This window comes from Stomoxys calcitrans, chromosome 3, assembly GCF_963082655.1.
Source record: "Stomoxys calcitrans chromosome 3, idStoCalc2.1, whole genome shotgun sequence".
Lineage (NCBI taxonomy): Eukaryota > Metazoa > Arthropoda > Insecta > Diptera > Muscidae > Stomoxys > Stomoxys calcitrans.
Window position 1 is genome coordinate 122,367,326 of NC_081554.1, and position 17,272 is coordinate 122,384,597.

General features: G+C 39.8%; 6 protein-coding genes across 6 annotated transcripts; 5 read left to right on the forward strand and 1 right to left on the reverse strand.

The window, feature by feature from the left end:
* The first annotated feature begins 295 nt into the window (after positions 1–295).
* LOC131996420 (histone H3) lies at positions 296–712 on the forward strand. The gene has a single exon (XM_059366090.1). It carries the CDS (start codon positions 302–304, stop codon positions 710–712), a length of 411 nt encoding a protein of 136 aa, XP_059222073.1. The 5' UTR covers positions 296–301.
* Positions 713–2,286: 1,574 nt separating this feature from the next.
* LOC131996416 (histone H1-like) lies at positions 2,287–2,967 on the forward strand. Its single transcript, XM_059366086.1, has one exon. The coding sequence runs from the start codon at positions 2,287–2,289 to the stop codon at positions 2,965–2,967; it is 681 nt and encodes a 226-aa protein (XP_059222069.1).
* A 1,546-nt stretch (positions 2,968–4,513) lies between these two features.
* On the forward strand, positions 4,514–4,919 carry LOC131996419 (histone H2A). The gene has a single exon (XM_059366089.1). The coding sequence runs from the start codon at positions 4,526–4,528 to the stop codon at positions 4,898–4,900; it is 375 nt and encodes a 124-aa protein (XP_059222072.1). The 5' UTR covers positions 4,514–4,525; the 3' UTR covers positions 4,901–4,919.
* Positions 4,920–11,975: 7,056 nt separating this feature from the next.
* LOC131996295 (histone H3-like) lies at positions 11,976–12,344 on the forward strand (the record flags this gene model as incomplete). The annotated part of the gene is made up of 1 exon (XM_059365854.1): positions 11,976–12,344. A coding segment is annotated over exon 1 (369 nt), but the record flags the coding sequence as incomplete, so codon positions are not given.
* Positions 12,345–14,176: 1,832 nt separating this feature from the next.
* LOC131996439 (histone H1-like) lies at positions 14,177–14,857 on the forward strand. Its single transcript, XM_059366147.1, has one exon. The coding sequence runs from the start codon at positions 14,177–14,179 to the stop codon at positions 14,855–14,857; it is 681 nt and encodes a 226-aa protein (XP_059222130.1).
* A 915-nt stretch (positions 14,858–15,772) lies between these two features.
* On the reverse strand, positions 15,773–16,147 carry LOC131996288 (histone H2B.1/H2B.2). The gene has a single exon (XM_059365837.1). It carries the CDS (start codon positions 16,145–16,147, stop codon positions 15,773–15,775), a length of 375 nt encoding a protein of 124 aa, XP_059221820.1.
* Positions 16,148–17,272: the final 1,125 nt, after the last annotated feature.

Below are 17,272 nucleotides of genomic sequence, written 5' to 3' on the forward strand. Positions count from 1 at the left end.
CGAGGCATATGAAGATGATGAGTAGGGCTTATTGCTAAATATTTATTAAAAACTGAACGGACTGGCCTTTGCCAAAGTATACTAGTAAATAGAATAATACATCTCTAGATAGACATAAGTGCTTAGAGGATAAGGGATATATATAAATATATATAGACAATAGATTTAAGTGTGATTTACATACATTGTAATAATGAATTATATGGAAAAATAAAGAGACAAGTATACGTAAGGCAACTATTACAGTGTTAACAGTGTTTGTGTGCATATCGTGAAGTGAACTAAAAACCTCTAGTGAAAAATGGCTCGTACTAAGCAAACTGCCCGTAAATCTACTGGTGGCAAAGCCCCTCGTAAGCAATTGGCTACCAAAGCTGCTCGTAAGAGCGCACCAGCCACCGGTGGTGTTAAGAAGCCACATCGTTTCCGCCCTGGTACCGTTGCTTTGCGTGAAATCCGTCGCTACCAGAAGAGTACTGAGTTGTTGATCCGCAAATTGCCTTTCCAACGTTTGGTTCGTGAAATTGCCCAAGATTTCAAGACTGACTTGCGTTTCCAGAGCTCTGCTGTCATGGCCTTGCAAGAAGCTAGCGAAGCCTACTTGGTCGGTCTCTTCGAAGATACCAACTTGTGTGCCATCCATGCCAAGCGTGTCACCATCATGCCCAAGGATATCCAATTGGCCAGACGTATTCGTGGAGAACGTGCTTAAATTATTGACATTTTAAAAGCCAACTTTTTTTTACAAAAACAATCGGTCCTTTTCAGGACCACAATATTTTTATAAAAAAGAGAAAAAAATTTATTCAAAACTTACACCTTTTTATTTTTATTAAAATAAATAAATATAGTCTTTTTTTGGGGATGGAAAAATACACTATTTATATTAAAAAAATTTTTTTCTTTTCTATGCGTTTTACTTTTGGTAATATTGGGTTTCAAAACATGGAGCGAAATCAAAAACTTTTTTTTAAAAAAAAATTATTTAATTTACTTTTTATGTTAAACTGAAAATTTTTATTTTCTATTAGCAACAGTATATTTGCTGTTATTCTTTTTGCAAAATTTGATTTTTCGTAGTAGCTACATAACAAGAATGAATGAAGATAAAAACAGGCAGGCCAATACATTCGAGAGAATTTTAACCTTAAATAGATAATTTAGATACATTGAATATAAATTTTTTCTGTATTTTTTATTATTTTTAAACAAATGATATTTTTTGCTATTCTAAAAACTGTTTTAAAAAGAATAAAATAGTATTTTAATATTTTAAATTATTAAAGGGAAATAGATTTCGTTCGGTATGCAACTGTTCTACATTTGCTTGCTTAGACAAGGGCATTTTTGAATTTGTGTTTAATTTCCAAAAAAAAATTATATATTTTTTTAAATTTGTGATTGCAACAATACATTGTTTAGAATTTACATTTTTAAATTTTTTATTTAGTTTCAAGTCCACTTTATATAGAAAAAAATATTTTATAATAAATGCAATAGAGCTCACCGCACATTTTGCATAGCCAACGACGTTGGTATAACATAGCATCGTAATATTTTAGACTTTTCGTAACAAACGTACACTTTTTACAAATTATGTAACATTTTAATAGAAATCTATCATTTCTATAATATTTTATGATAAAATTTTCCTAAAACATTTTTACATTAGAGCTTTCAAATTAATTTGCAGAAAAACTTTTATTCATGGAAAATACGCCAATATGGTGAATTCAACTGTCATAGACTACATAATAAAATCGATTATTTCACTATGAAAATCATCCAAATTTTCACTTTTTTTTACACTTCTTTCAAGAAAACATATCAAGATTCCATACTAAATTTTTATAAAAACCAATTTTCAATAAAAATTGGAAAATTTTTATAATTTAGTTACAATTTTATCATAACATTTTTATAAACTTTCAACTCAAACCCTTATAACTCGGTAACGCTTAAAGATAATTAACTCGGATTTTCTTTAATGATTAGCTGGATATCTCTACTAGAAGAATTGTATAAAAAATAAAAAGAAATTGTTACTATCTCATCGTAAAATGAATAATTCTGTGAAAACTTTTGTAAAAATTTTTATTCGCTTCCACACAACGTTTCGCAAAATTTCGTAGTTGACTACTATGTACTTCTCATAATTTCGATGTACCCAGCCATCACTAGTCTAAAGGTTGAAACCATATTTTCAACCAATCAGCGTACACCAGTAGTGAGTGTATATTTACAAAGTGTTAAAGTGTGTTTAAAAAGAAAAATATAAGTGAAATCATGTCTGACGCCGCCGTTGTTGAAGCCACCGCATCTCCAGTCGCCGCTGTTGAGAAAAAGGCACCTAAGAAAGCCGCTGCCAAGGCAAAGAAACCCTCTGCTGCCCCAAGCCATCCACCAACCCAACAAATGGTCGATGCTGCCATCAAAACATTGAAAGAACGTGGTGGTTCCTCATTGCCTGCCATCAAGAAATACTTGGCCAGCACATACAAAGTTGATGCTGTAAAATTGGCCCCATTCATCAAGAAGTACTTGAAGAGCGCTGTTGCTAGTGGAAAATTGATCCAAACTAAAGGTAAGGGTGCCTCCGGTTCATTCAAATTGTCCCCATCTGCCTCGAAGGAACCTAAAGCAAAGAGCGCTGAAAAGAAGAAGAAGGTCCCAGCCGGTGATAAGAAAAAGAAGGCAGCAGCACCCAAAAAGGCAGCCGGTGAAAAGAAAGCCGCTGCAAAGAAGCCTTCCGCTGCTAAAAAGACCGCCGAGAAGAAGAAGACCGAAAAGGCCAAGGCTAAAACTGCCAAAAAGACAGGTACAGTTAAAGCTAAACCCGCAAAAACAGCCGCCAAAGCATCAGCCACTAAACCAAAGGCACCCAAGGCAAAAACCACCGCTGCCAAGCCCAAAAAGGCTGCCGCAGCAAAGAAGCCAGCTGCCAAGAAGACCGCCGCTAAGAAGTAATTTTTCCATGCAAAATTACTTATCATGTCAAAATGATTATTTTCGATATTCGAAAGCAGTATATCTAACAGCCCTTTTCAGGGCTACAAAAAAATTTTTAAAAAGAGACCAAATTTAACTCAAACAATTTTTTAATTACCTAATAAATACTATGTTAATTTTAAGGGAAAAGCTAATCACAGCCCTTTTCGTAGCTGTAAAACATCTGTTGAAATCTTTTAATACCATTGTTACCTAATATGGGAATACATTACCCTTTAAGGAAATTTAAGTAATCACATGTTAAATGGGATTTTTTCCGCAACTGGATTAACTGTTTCACTTAGGGTCATAAACCAAAGCAATTACTAAGAATTATGAAAATCACTTAATGTTAAAGAAAATCTCATTTAGCATACCTAACCAATAAGAGAGTGGCGTACAATATTCCCTTCAAAAATCGCACTTAGCATACCTATTTCATTCTTTACGAGCATACCTACCCATAGATCTCGCGTACAAACGCATAAGTCCACATATACATCTCTACACCATTTCACGCTAACATACTAGTATACATCCCTAAAAAATTTAGTATCAACACACACGCTCACATATACTCGAACATCAATACAACGTTGCATACCGAGTGTTTGAGCATAAGAGCAATATGTGTTGATCATATTACTGTAGATGTAGATGGTGCTAAGCAAGGAGGGCAATATTAGAGTATGGGTAGTATACATATTTTATTTTAAAAAAGTAATAAGGGCAATGTGAGGGTGAGTGGTAGATATATTTTTTCTTTAAATTTGTAAATATAAATTAATTTTAGTTGAATAACGAATTAAGTCTCTTTTTTAATTTATTTTGTGGCCCTGAAAAGGGCCTTTGATGTTGTAGGGAAAATATTGTACGACGAAATAAGTATGCCATTTACTTGGAGCTGGTGTACTTAGTAACGGCTTTGGTACCTTCACTGACAGCGTGCTTAGCCAACTCACCGGGCAATAATAGACGGACGGCAGTTTGGATTTCCCGACTGGTGATGGTGGAACGCTTGTTGTAGTGAGCCAAACGGGAGGCTTCGGCGGCGATACGTTCAAAGATATCGTTGACGAAACTGTTCATGATGCTCATGGCCTTTGAGGAGATACCAGTATCGGGATGGACTTGCTTCAACACTTTGTAAATGTAGATAGCATAACTCTCCTTACGCTTGGTGCGTCTCTTGGTCTTGTCACCCTTAGTGATGTTCTTTTGGGCTTTGCCGGCCTTCTTTGCTGCTTTACCACTGGCTTTTGGAGGCATTTTCACTTGGTTTTTTTTTTAAGTCACACAAACACTTTTAACACTGTTCACGATTTTGTGTGTTTGATGGCTTACTCGGAATATTTAAACCATTTCATGCACAAGATATTCAGGTAGACGAAAACAGTCGCTATGTTTACGAAAACAACCCTCTAAAATTAGCTACACGTTGGATCCGAAAGTATAAATACTGCAGTTCATGCTGCGAACTAATATCATTTGTGTTTCAGTGCTAAGTGAAGTGAATTAAAAAAAAAAATAACTAAAAATGTCTGGTCGTGGTAAAGGTGGCAAAGTTAAGGGAAAGGCAAAGTCCCGTTCCAACCGTGCTGGTCTTCAATTCCCCGTCGGTCGTATCCATCGTTTGTTGCGCAAAGGCAACTATGCTGAACGTGTTGGTGCCGGAGCTCCAGTTTACTTGGCTGCTGTCATGGAGTATTTGGCCGCTGAAGTTCTTGAATTGGCTGGCAACGCTGCTCGTGACAACAAGAAGACAAGAATTATCCCCCGTCACTTGCAATTGGCTATCCGTAATGACGAAGAATTGAACAAATTGCTGTCCGGTGTCACCATTGCTCAAGGTGGTGTATTGCCAAACATCCAAGCTGTTCTCTTGCCCAAGAAGACCGAAAAGAAGGCTTAAATTATCTACGAGCATCAAAGAAAAAATGTAAATACAGGCCATCGTATAAATCAACAACAATCCGTCCTTTTCAGGACGACAAAAATTTTTTTAAAAGAGAAAAAACTATATCAAACCTTATTTTATCAAGAAAATTTACTTAAAAAATAGTTTTAAATAATAAATAAAATTTTAATTGTAGTTAAATTTAAAAAATATTTTTTGGTCGATTTTTTTTTTCAGTGGATTTGGTAATTTGCTAGCAATTTCGTTATTCGAAATTTCCTTAAACAATCCTGTTTTAGGCGTAAATACAAAAAAATCTGCCATCTATTGTTTATAGGTAAACATTTTCAAATATGTTTACATCTTATCGACTATTGCAGGTCTTTTAATATACATGTCATAATTATCAGTTATCAATTATCATGCATCAACATTTCGCCTATTTGCATACATTAACATAATAAGAATTTAGTTTTATCGACCCTACTCAAGATTATCGGCATTTAATAGGATCAATGTTACCATTAGGGTACTGTAAAAACTATTTATTTTACATTTGAATATCACATGGTAATCATTGTTCATTTTCTGATGCTGAAAAAAATTGGCATATGTAATAACAAAACATCGAAACGAAGTATCTACGATCGTCCCTCTTCGTACATTTGTGACAAAGTTAGCAGCTCCAAGCAAAGGAAACATTTAATGGTAGTATATGCGTGCATTTTGGTATCTGTGTGTATGTATGCTTTTTAGTGTTGTATACCATCGTTTCATCGTATTGTTCTAATGGCGTCGGTTTTAGTTTCGTCATGTATGTATGTATATTATAGAAGCTACATTTTGGCCGACGGCAAATTGAAAAATGGTAATATTTATTTTCAAATAAATTTTATGTATTTTTTTTTAGTAAAAATTTATAACAAGATATATCTCTTTTTAAATATGTTTTGTGGTCCTGAAAAGGACCGATTGTTTTAGTTTTAAAGTTCTTAAAATTTTCTCCAAAATAGCGTCAAGATAATGTTTAACCGCCGAAACCGTACAAAGTGCGGCCTTGTCTCTTCAAAGCGTAGACGACATCCATAGCGGTGACGGTTTTACGCTTAGCGTGTTCAGTGTAGGTGACAGCATCACGAATAACGTTTTCCAAAAACACCTTCAGGACACCACGGGTTTCTTCGTAAATCAATCCAGAGATACGCTTTACACCGCCACGACGAGCCAAACGTCTGATTGCAGGCTTGGTGATACCTTGGATGTTATCACGCAACACTTTACGATGACGTTTAGCGCCACCTTTTCCCAAGCCTTTGCCACCTTTACCACGACCAGTCATTTTTTCACTTTTTAAATTAAATTCACTTCACAAGTTATGCACAAGAACTAATACTTACCATGATTTATTTATTTTATTTATTTATTTATTTACCATATTTTTCATTTAACAATTTTTGCCTTATAAGCTACGATCTTATGTCTTATTTTCTTTAGCATATATATATATATATTTCTATAAAGTTCTTACATTCTAATTATATACTAATGTTTTTGGTAGGCCAGCCAAACCCATTATCCTTATTTCATTCTAGTTCCACTTTAAAAGCCCGTGGAGTCTCTTATCATATTTGCCCTAGTAAAAAGGTAAAGAAAAACTCTAGGATCTAACTCTCAAATGTTTTTTTTATATTTCCTACTTAAAACTAATAAAACGTATTTACATAACAAAAACTAAAAAGGAAATCATAATAAAACAAAAATTCAAAAAGGTATTTACATAATATTCACAGGTTCATAAACTTAAATTAACAATCCATTCTTGAAAGCAAAATTATTAAGGTATTTACAAAAAGGTCATAAAATTATTCTCTCCAAATTCTATTTCCCCCATAGGGGATCTCTCATTGCGAAGTACGATAAACAAGATCGTCAAAACCGTATGTTCGGAACCGTCTATGATAAAACAGCAGCCGACCATTCTCATCGTAAAGTTTCCCATTCTCGGACATGTTTAACAAGGAGGCCGGGGGTAAGTATGCCCCTTGTCGAATGTATCGGTCAAAAGTCTCATCAGAGACAGCGCAGCCCCTTACCATCTCATTTGGATGGCTGGAGCATTTCGAGAGTTGATCAAGGGCAGTCCGTGTCATAAATACATCGATCCGGCCCAAAGCGCTCAATTCATATATCCTCCTACAGCTAGGCCTGATCCAGTGCCCTTCCTCATCCATCCTGCATCTGAGATCCAGACAATATCTAAGGATCCTTCTCTCCAACATCCGAATCCTCTCCATCTGATGAGATGATATGGAGAACCATATCGGGAATCCGTATGACATCGACGGACGCACAATCTGTCTATATATGGCCAGTTTAACCCTCCGGCTCAGGCCTCCCCTTCCCGCGAGGGCACTGTACAATGCCTGGAAAGCCATCCTACCCTTCGCCATGACATGGTCCACATGACGCGTATAGGTCATGTCCTCTTGAAATACAATGCCCAGGTACTTCAGGACCCTTGCATTAGCAATCACCTCCCCTCCGATGGTCACCCTAGGTATATATCCCCTAGCGTTCTTGAATATCCGCTTCTTGATGCCCTTGAACATAATCGTTCTGCACTTCTCCACGTTGAGCGAGAGTCTCCATCTGTCGAAATAAATCCTGAGGGTCTCCAGGTACCTGGTCAAATTCCTCTCAGCTATCCTCGCGCTGGCATGAGTGGACGCCACCATTATGTCGTCCGCATATATTAGCAGAAGTTCCCCTCCCTGTGGGAGAGGAATATCTGCTAAGTATATGTTGTACAGTACAGGGCCCAGCACCGAGCCCTGTGGTACCCCCGCCATCACGGCCCTCGTATCAGACCTAACGGTCCCTAAGGCCACAGCAAATGATCTGCCTCTGAGGTACTCCCCCACCAAGGCAACAACATACCGATCGAAACCGAATGTCCTCATCTTCTCTACAATACCCATCTGCCACACGGTATCGAAGGCCTTCTGGAAATCCAAGCTGACGGCTATGGTAGCACAGCGGTCGTTCAACCTTCTTGTCACCCTGTCCGTCAGGGTCATCAGTGCATGTACCGTCGAGGTCTGCCTTCTAAAACCAAATTGGCAATCGCCAAGAACAGCCTCCGTATCGAGATGTTCGTTCAGCCTCTCCAGAATCACTATCTCAAACAGCTTCCCCACGTTCGATAGAAGCGAGATTGGCCTATATCCACCTGGGTCAGTGGGATCCTTGCCCGGTTTAGGTACTGCGACAACCTTGGACACCTTCCACTCCTTAGGGAAATATCCAACATTCAATGAGTGGTTGAATATTAGGGTCAGGGCAGACCATGCCCCTCTGCCAGCCCTCTTCAGAACAAAATTCGGGATTCCGTCTTCTCCACAACTCTTTTTGTTATTTAGCCTCTTGAGATAGGCTCTTATTTCCTCCACTTTGACCAGCCGTAACGGTACTGCGGTCGATCCCGGGATCACTGTCCCATCTGCAAAATAGTCTGTGCCAAAATCCACCATAGGTGCCAAGGGCTCTTCATCGTCATCAGGGGCGTATCCGGCTACAGCAGTCCCCTGTATTCTCGCAAATTCACTAGCTAGTATCTCGGCCTTTTCTCGATCGGCCACAGCTCTCCTGCCACCCGAGTCCACCAAGTCATCGATTCCCCTTCTCCTTAGGGCACCACTCAGCCCCTTCACCTTTCTGTACATGTCCTTGTCTGCGGAGATGGCCTGCAGCCTTCGAAGGTAATACTCCTCTTCAAACCTTGCTATCCGCTCGCCAATCAGTTTATTCATCCTCTTGATAATAGCCTTCGCAGTGGTGTAGCCCTGCGGGTCAAGAGTCCTATGTACTCTCCTCCTGAGCGTCTTCTTTTGGCGGATCAAATCCAAAATGTCGGGCGGCAGTTCCGGCAACCCATCTCTCTTTGGCGTAACCTTCCTAATGGTCTCTACCATGGTCTGATTAATAGCAGATGAAAGCTTTCCAACTGCCTCATCTATCTCAGCCGGCAACACATTGCGATCCCTAGGGAGCAATTCCGATCCAAGCCTCTCGGCCAGTTTCCGATTGAAGGCCCTGACATCCATCCTATTGAAATCATAGACCTCCACCCTCTCTCCAGCCCGCAACCCAATAGTTGTGGCCTCTAACACCACCGCCTTATGATCGGATTCAAAATCCACGATCCTCAGTCCACCCCTCCTCATGGCACCCTCTGTAGGTCGAATACCCACAGTAGTCAGAATCATGTCTATATACGACCCTGTCCCCATCGCACACCTTGTCGGCCCAACCGTAGGTCTAACCAGCAAAGACGGGCACGACAGCAGCCACTCGTAGAGCGCCCTCCCCCTTGTGTTCATCTGGACCCCACCCCATGAGCCATGCTTGGCATTAAGATCTGCGCCTATGACCGCCTCATCAGTCCCAATGACTGCCTCGACCGCATCGAGGCTTCCCACTCCCAGCGCCTCAGTCGGCCGTAAGTACAACGACATGGCAACGACGCTCCTGCCCCCGGTCCCTTTGATCCTGACTACTGTAGCCTCGACGTTTCCGAAATCCGACGCAAGCCTCTCCCCACTCAACCTGTCCGTCAAGCATATCGCCGTACCACCACCGGCGCTGCCCCCTCTCCGATCCTGCCTAAAGACCGTATAGCCCTGCAGACCATATGTGTGCCTAGCTGATAACTTCGTCTCGGCTATCAGTAGTACATCAGGTCTGTGCTCCCTCACAAACAGCTCCAAGTAGTGTCTCTTCTGGCGAGACACTAAGGAATTCACATTCAAGAAAATACACTTCAAACTAGTCATAGAGTCTCAGGCTAAGAAGCAGACCGAAAACGCCCTGCAATCTCTCATCATCATTCGTATATCGCCTGTATGTGTCGACAAACCCATTCACCTTCCTCATGCACGTGACAAAGTCCTTTCCTATGAGCCTCTTCAGCTCCCCATCAAACCAGCCCATCGCGGCTCCCACCTGCCCAGACGCTTCCCTAGACACCGGTACCGCATCCACCCTAGTCCGTAAACCGGCCGACTCAGCCATCCCTACAGCGCCAGCGAAGGTCCTACCCTGCTGCACAAAACTAGGCGCCACCGCCTCTCTCCGGGGCCCCACCGCTCTATTCACATTATTCGCCCTCGCAAACGACTTCCTCTCCTCCATCTCCCTAAGGAGACTTATCCTCTTTGGACACTCCTTTGAACTGGCCACGTGGCCATCCACCCCGCAATTAACACAGTGAACCTGCCGACCTATTCTCCTCACTATCTCCCCGGTCACAGGGTCCTTCTCCAAAGTCTCCTGACAATTCTGCTCTCTATTCGGGACCTCGCATTTCCCGGCCCCATGCGACTGGCCGCACTTGACGCATCTGTACGGCATTCTACAATTAGTGGACACATGCCCGAACCTCTGGCAATTATGGCACTGAACCAGACCCTTCCTCTTGTGGGTCTCAACCCTAACCCTGCAGTTCAACAGATACCTAAGCCTCCGAAAAGCCTTTATATCAGCACTCTTGTCCAATTGGACTACCCATCGGTCACCCCTCAGCTTGACCACATTCCTCAGACCCAGCTCCGGCATATTCTCATTAATATACCCCTCTAAATCCTCCTTGTCAAACGTGTCCGACAACCCCTTTATAATAACCGAAACCGGTTTTAACTCCCTCGGCGTAAAGGTGAAATGAGAGACCCCCCTTTCCTCCAAAAACTTCCTAATCACCTCATGGTCCCCATTCGTATTCAATTTAAGATTTATCAAGTTCTTATTAACAATATGCAGTGAAAAAAGATTATGTCCTAATCTCTCCTTAACATTACTTATCAATACCTTCGAATTGGAATTATATATTTTTATGACGGGTGGGCTGGCCTTACCTTTCGATCCTGTTGACGTTGTCGGTCCCTTTGTTGTTGAATTAATTTGGCCTCTCTCATGATCCATGGCTTCCTTCTCAGTATTTCTCTGCAGTTGTTGTTGTTGCTGCCCTGGCTGTTTTGGCACTGCTCCTTTGTTGGCTGGTAATGTGGCCTGCTGCCCTGCTATATCTACATTCATGTCCATATCGATTTCATGGTCGATTTCTAGGCTCCACTCTGTTGCTGTTATATGATGTGCTGTCGGCATGACATCGGCTTTTGTGATAGTTCTAGTCGGGTTGTTGACGACTTCCGTTGTTTTTGTAGTTTTGCCGAGGGGGTTGGCTGCTTCGGCATTTATATTCGTTTTTGCCATTGTTGTCGTTTGGCAATAGTTCACATTATTTGGCGGTTGGAGATTGATGTTGGCGTCTCCACCGGCCAATTTTGATGTTAATTGATTGTTTACCATCATAAGCTCATTTATTTTCTGGAGGGCTATCTGATGATCATTTTTTAATTGCTCTAGTTGTCTCGTGAGCTCTATTATTGCTGCATCGGCTTTCAATTTTTTGAAATCCCTGTCGCCGGAATTTCCCGATCTGTTTTTCTTTCTCTTCGTGGATTCACGACTCTGAACCACCTGGAAACCATCGGCTGTTAAAAATTCTTCTTCGGCAACATTGGCGTTGAGAGTACCATTAATGCTCGGTTTTCTATTGTTCATAGAATTGACTACTATGCGATTCTCATCGTCTGGGGTGCCAATAGCACCACCACTGCTATCACTCATGATGCACTTCAAGACTTCGTAATACTACGAAAGTTAACTTCTTTTGCACTTCGTATAAGTTCACTTCTAACACTTGATGTTTACACTTCGAGCGCTGCTCGGCTTCCAATTGTCTAATCTCCTTTGTTGTAATACTTACCATGCTGCGATACCTCATATTTATACAAAATCCGCTCTGAATTTACTACATACACATACGCTTCGATCTATCTTCGGGGTTGTTCGTATACACTTCGTGTGTACAGATACAAATGTTGAAGCATATACGCAGCACACACCTTTTTGGAAACTGTAGCCCGCCAAATTTTTTCTATAAATATCGGGAATCGCTCCGTAAGGCAACTATTACAGTGTTAACAGTGTTTGTGTGCATATCGTGAAGTGAACTAAAAACCTCTAGTGAAAAATGGCTCGTACTAAGCAAACTGCCCGTAAATCTACTGGTGGCAAAGCCCCTCGTAAGCAATTGGCTACCAAAGCTGCTCGTAAGAGCGCACCAGCCACCGGTGGTGTTAAGAAGCCACATCGTTTCCGCCCTGGTACCGTTGCTTTGCGTGAAATCCGTCGCTACCAGAAGAGTACTGAGTTGTTGATCCGCAAATTGCCTTTCCAACGTTTGGTTCGTGAAATTGCCCAAGATTTCAAGACTGACTTGCGTTTCCAGAGCTCTGCTGTCATGGCCTTGCAAGAAGCTAGCGAAGCATACTTGGTCGGTCTCTTCGAAGATACCAACTTGTGTGCCATCCATGCCAAGCGTGTCACCATCATGCCCAAGTATATCCAATTGGCCAGACGTATTCGTGGAGAACGTGCTTAAATTATTGACATTTTAAAAGCCAACTTTTTTTTACAAAAACAATCGGTCCTTTTCAGGACCACAATATTTTTATAAAAAAGAGAAAAAAATTTATTCAAAACTTACACCTTTTTATTTTTATTAAAATAAATAAATATAGTCTTTTTTTGGGGATGGAAAAATACACTATTTATATTAAAAAAATTTTTTTCTTTTCTATGCGTTTTACTTTTGGTAATATTGGGTTTCAAAACATGGAGCGAAATCAAAAACTTTTTTTAAAAAAAAATTATTTAATTTACTTTTTATGTTAAATTGAAAATTTTTATTTTCTATTAGCAACAATATATTTGCTGTTATTCTTTTTGCAAAATTTGATTTTTCGTAGTAGCTACATAACAAGAATGAATGAAGATAAAAACAGGCAGGCCAATACATTCGAGAGAATTTTAACTTTAAATAGATAATTTAGATACATTGAATATAAATTTTTTCTGTATTTTTTATTATTTTCAAACAAATGATATTTTTTGCTATTCTAAAAACTGTTTTAAAAAGAATAAAATAGTATTTTAATATTTTAAATTATTAAAGGGAAATAGATTTCGTTCGGTATGCAACTGTTCTACATTTGCTTGCTTAGACAAGGGCATTTTTCAATTTGTGTTTAATTTCCAAAAAAAAAAAAAATATTTTTTTTTAAATTTGTAATTGCAACAATACATTGTTTAGAATTTACATTTTTAAATTTTTTATTTAGTTTCAAGTCCACTTTATATAGAAAAAAATATTTTATAATAAATGCAATAGAGCTCACCGCACATTTTGCATAGCCAACGACGTTGGTATAACATAGCATCGTAATATTTTAGACTTTTCGTAACAAACGTACACTTTTTATAAATTATGTAACATTTTATTTGTAATTGCAACAATACATTGTTTAGAATTTACATTTTTAAATTTTTTATTTAGTTTCAAGTCCACTTTATATAGAAAAAAATATTTTATAATAAATGCAATAGAGCTCACCGCACATTTTGCATAGCCAACGACGTTGGTATAACATAGCATCGTAATATTTTAGACTTTTCGTAACAAACGTACACTTTTTATAAATTATGTAACATTTTAATAGAAATCTATCATTTCTATAATATTTTATGATAAAATTTTCCTAAAACATTTTTACATTAGAGCTTTCAAATTAATTTGCAGAAAAACTTTTATTCATGGAAAATACGCCAATATGGTGAATTCAACTGTCATAGACTACATAATAAAATCGATTATTTCACTATGAAAATCATCCAAATTTTCACTTTTTTTTACCCTTCTTTCAAGAAAACATATCAAGATTCCATACTAAATTTTTATAAAAACCAATTTTCAATAAAAATTGGAAAATTTTTATAATTTAGTTACAATTTTATCATAACATTTTTATAAACTTTCAACTCAAACCCTTATAACTCGGTAACGCTTAAAGATAATTAACTCGGATTTTCTTTAATGATTAGCTGGATATCTCTACTAGAAGAATTGTATAAAAAATAAAAAGAAATTGTTACTATCTCATCGTAAAATGAATAATTCTGTGAAAACTTTTGTAAAAATTTTTATTCGCTTCCACACAACGTTTCGCAAAATTTCGTAGTTGACTACTATGTACTTCTCATAATTTCGATGTACCCAGCCATCACTAGTCTAAAGGTTGAAACCATATTTTCAACCAATCAGCGTACACCAGTAGTGAGTGTATATTTACAAAGTGTTAAAGTGTGTTTAAAAAGAAAAATATAAGTGAAATCATGTCTGACGCCGCCGTTGTTGAAGCCACCGCATCTCCAGTCGCCGCTGTTGAGAAAAAGGCACCTAAGAAAGCCGCTGCCAAGGCAAAGAAACCCTCTGCTGCCCCAAGCCATCCACCAACCCAACAAATGGTCGATGCTGCCATCAAAACATTGAAAGAACGTGGTGGTTCCTCATTGCCTGCCATCAAGAAATACTTGGCCAGCACATACAAAGTTGATGCTGTAAAATTGGCCCCATTCATCAAGAAGTACTTGAAGAGCGCTGTTGCTAGTGGAAAATTGATCCAAACTAAAGGTAAGGGTGCCTCCGGTTCATTCAAATTGTCCCCATCTGCCTCGAAGGAACCTAAAGCAAAGAGCGCTGAAAAGAAGAAGAAGGTCCCAGCCGGTGATAAGAAAAAGAAGGCAGCAGCACCCAAAAAGGCAGCCGGTGAAAAGAAAGCCGCTGCAAAGAAGCCTTCCGCTGCTAAAAAGACCGCCGAGAAGAAGAAGACCGAAAAGGCCAAGGCTAAAACTGCCAAAAAGACAGGTACAGTTAAAGCTAAACCCGCAAAAACAGCCGCCAAAGCATCAGCCACTAAACCAAAGGCACCCAAGGCAAAAACCACCGCTGCCAAGCCCAAAAAGGCTGCCGCAGCAAAGAAGCCAGCTGCCAAGAAGACCGCCGCTAAGAAGTAATTTTTCCATGCAAAATTACTTATCATGTCAAAATGATTATTTTCGATATTCGAAAGCAGTATATCTAACAGCCCTTTTCAGGGCTACAAAAAAATTTTTAAAAAGAGACCAAATTTAACTCAAACAATTTTTTAATTACCTAATAAATACTATGTTAATTTTAAGGGAAAAGCTAATCACAGCCCTTTTCGTAGCTGTAAAACATCTGTTGAAATCTTTTAATACCATTGTTACCTAATATGGGAATACATTACCCTTTAAGGAAATTTAAGTAATCACATGTTAAATGGGATTTTTTCCGCAACTGGATTAACTGTTTCACTTAGGGTCATAAACCAAAGCAATTACTAAGAATTATGAAAATCACTTAATGTTAAAGAAAATCTCATTTAGCATACCTAACCAATAAGAGAGTGGCGTACAATATTCCCTTCAAAAATCGCACTTAGCATACCTATTTCATTCTTTACGAGCATACCTACCCATAGATCTCGCGTACAAACGCATAAGTCCACATATACATCTCTACACCATTTCACGCTAACATACTAGTATACATCCCTAAAAAATTTAGTATCAACACACACGCTCACATATACTCGAACATCAATACAACGTTGCATACCGAGTGTTTGAGCATAAGAGCAATATGTGTTGATCATATTACTGTAGATGTAGATGGTGCTAAGCAAGGAGGGCAATATTAGAGTATGGGTAGTATACATATTTTATTTTAAAAAAGTAATAAGGGCAATGTGAGGGTGAGTGGTAGATATATTTTTTCTTTAAATTTGTAAATATAAATTAATTTTAGTTGAATAACGAATTAAGTCTCTTTTTTAATTTATTTTGTGGCCCTGAAAAGGGCCTTTGATGTTGTAGGGAAAATATTGTACGACGAAATAAGTATGCCATTTACTTGGAGCTGGTGTACTTAGTAACGGCTTTGGTACCTTCACTGACAGCGTGCTTAGCCAACTCACCGGGCAATAATAGACGGACGGCAGTTTGGATTTCCCGACTGGTGATGGTGGAACGCTTGTTGTAGTGAGCCAAACGGGAGGCTTCGGCGGCGATACGTTCAAAGATATCGTTGACGAAACTGTTCATGATGCTCATGGCCTTTGAGGAGATACCAGTATCGGGATGGACTTGCTTCAACACTTTGTAAATGTAGATAGCATAACTCTCCTTACGCTTGGTGCGTCTCTTGGTCTTGTCACCCTTAGTGATGTTCTTTTGGGCTTTGCCGGCCTTCTTTGCTGCTTTACCACTGGCTTTTGGAGGCATTTTCACTTGGTTTTTTTTTTAAGTCACACAAACACTTTTAACACTGTTCACGATTTTGTGTGTTTGATGGCTTACTCGGAATATTTAAACCATTTCATGCACAAGATATTCAGGTAGACGAAAACAGTCGCTATGTTTACGAAAACAACCCTCTAAAATTAGCTACACGTTGGATCCGAAAGTATAAATACTGCAGTTCATGCTGCGAACTAATATCAGGGGCGTTATGGGAACAGGGCTGCTTTGTGAGACCTTCTGATGTGGGTGGTGCCTTGGCCACTAGGTCTCCCAAGAAGGCCATGGGTGTCGATGGGATCCCTGATATCGCGCTGAAGAGGGCTGGCGATGTGATTTTTCGATTTCTGGCCATTTTGATTAATCATTGCCTTAATCTTGGGTATTTTCCTTCGGCGTGGAAGGTTGCTTCGGTGGTGCCCATTCCAAAACCTGGGTGGGATTCTGCTGGATGCCAGGGGTACAGGCCCATTTCCGTTTTGTCGCCCTTTGGCAGGCTCCTGGAGTTTTTTATTCTCGAGAGGGTGAAGGAGACGGTTGGAGAGAGGAACACGATAGGGGATTTCCAGTTCGGTTTTAGAGGAGGGCACTCTACATCTCATGCCCTGGCTGTTTTTTCGAGCCATGTGGTGAGGGGTTTTGACAAGAGGCATGGGACCGTGGCGGTTGGACTTGATCTTGCTAAGGCCTTCGACTCTGTCTGGCACGATGGAGTTCTGTTTAAGCTCAGGTCTTTTGGTTTCGACAGGCAGGTGTGTAGGTTGATATCCAGTTTCCTTGAAGGGCGCTCCTTTGCGGTGAGGGTTGGTGAGGAGATGTCTGCCCGGCGTCCTGTTTTGGCTGGGGTTCCTCAGGGGTCCCTTCTTGGCCCGATCTTGTACACGATCTTTACCAGCGATGTTCCACTCCCGCCACCTGGATGCCTTTTGTTGGCCTATGCTGATGACCTGATGGTGGCCTTTTCCGGTCCGAGGGCTAGTACCGTTACCTCAAGGCTCAACTCTTACTTGGGGGAGTTGCATGCGTATTTCTCTAGGTGGAGACTCTCTCTCAATGTTTCCAAATGTTCTGCCGTTGTTTTTAGGGGTCGTGGTCGTGTAGTGTACCCCA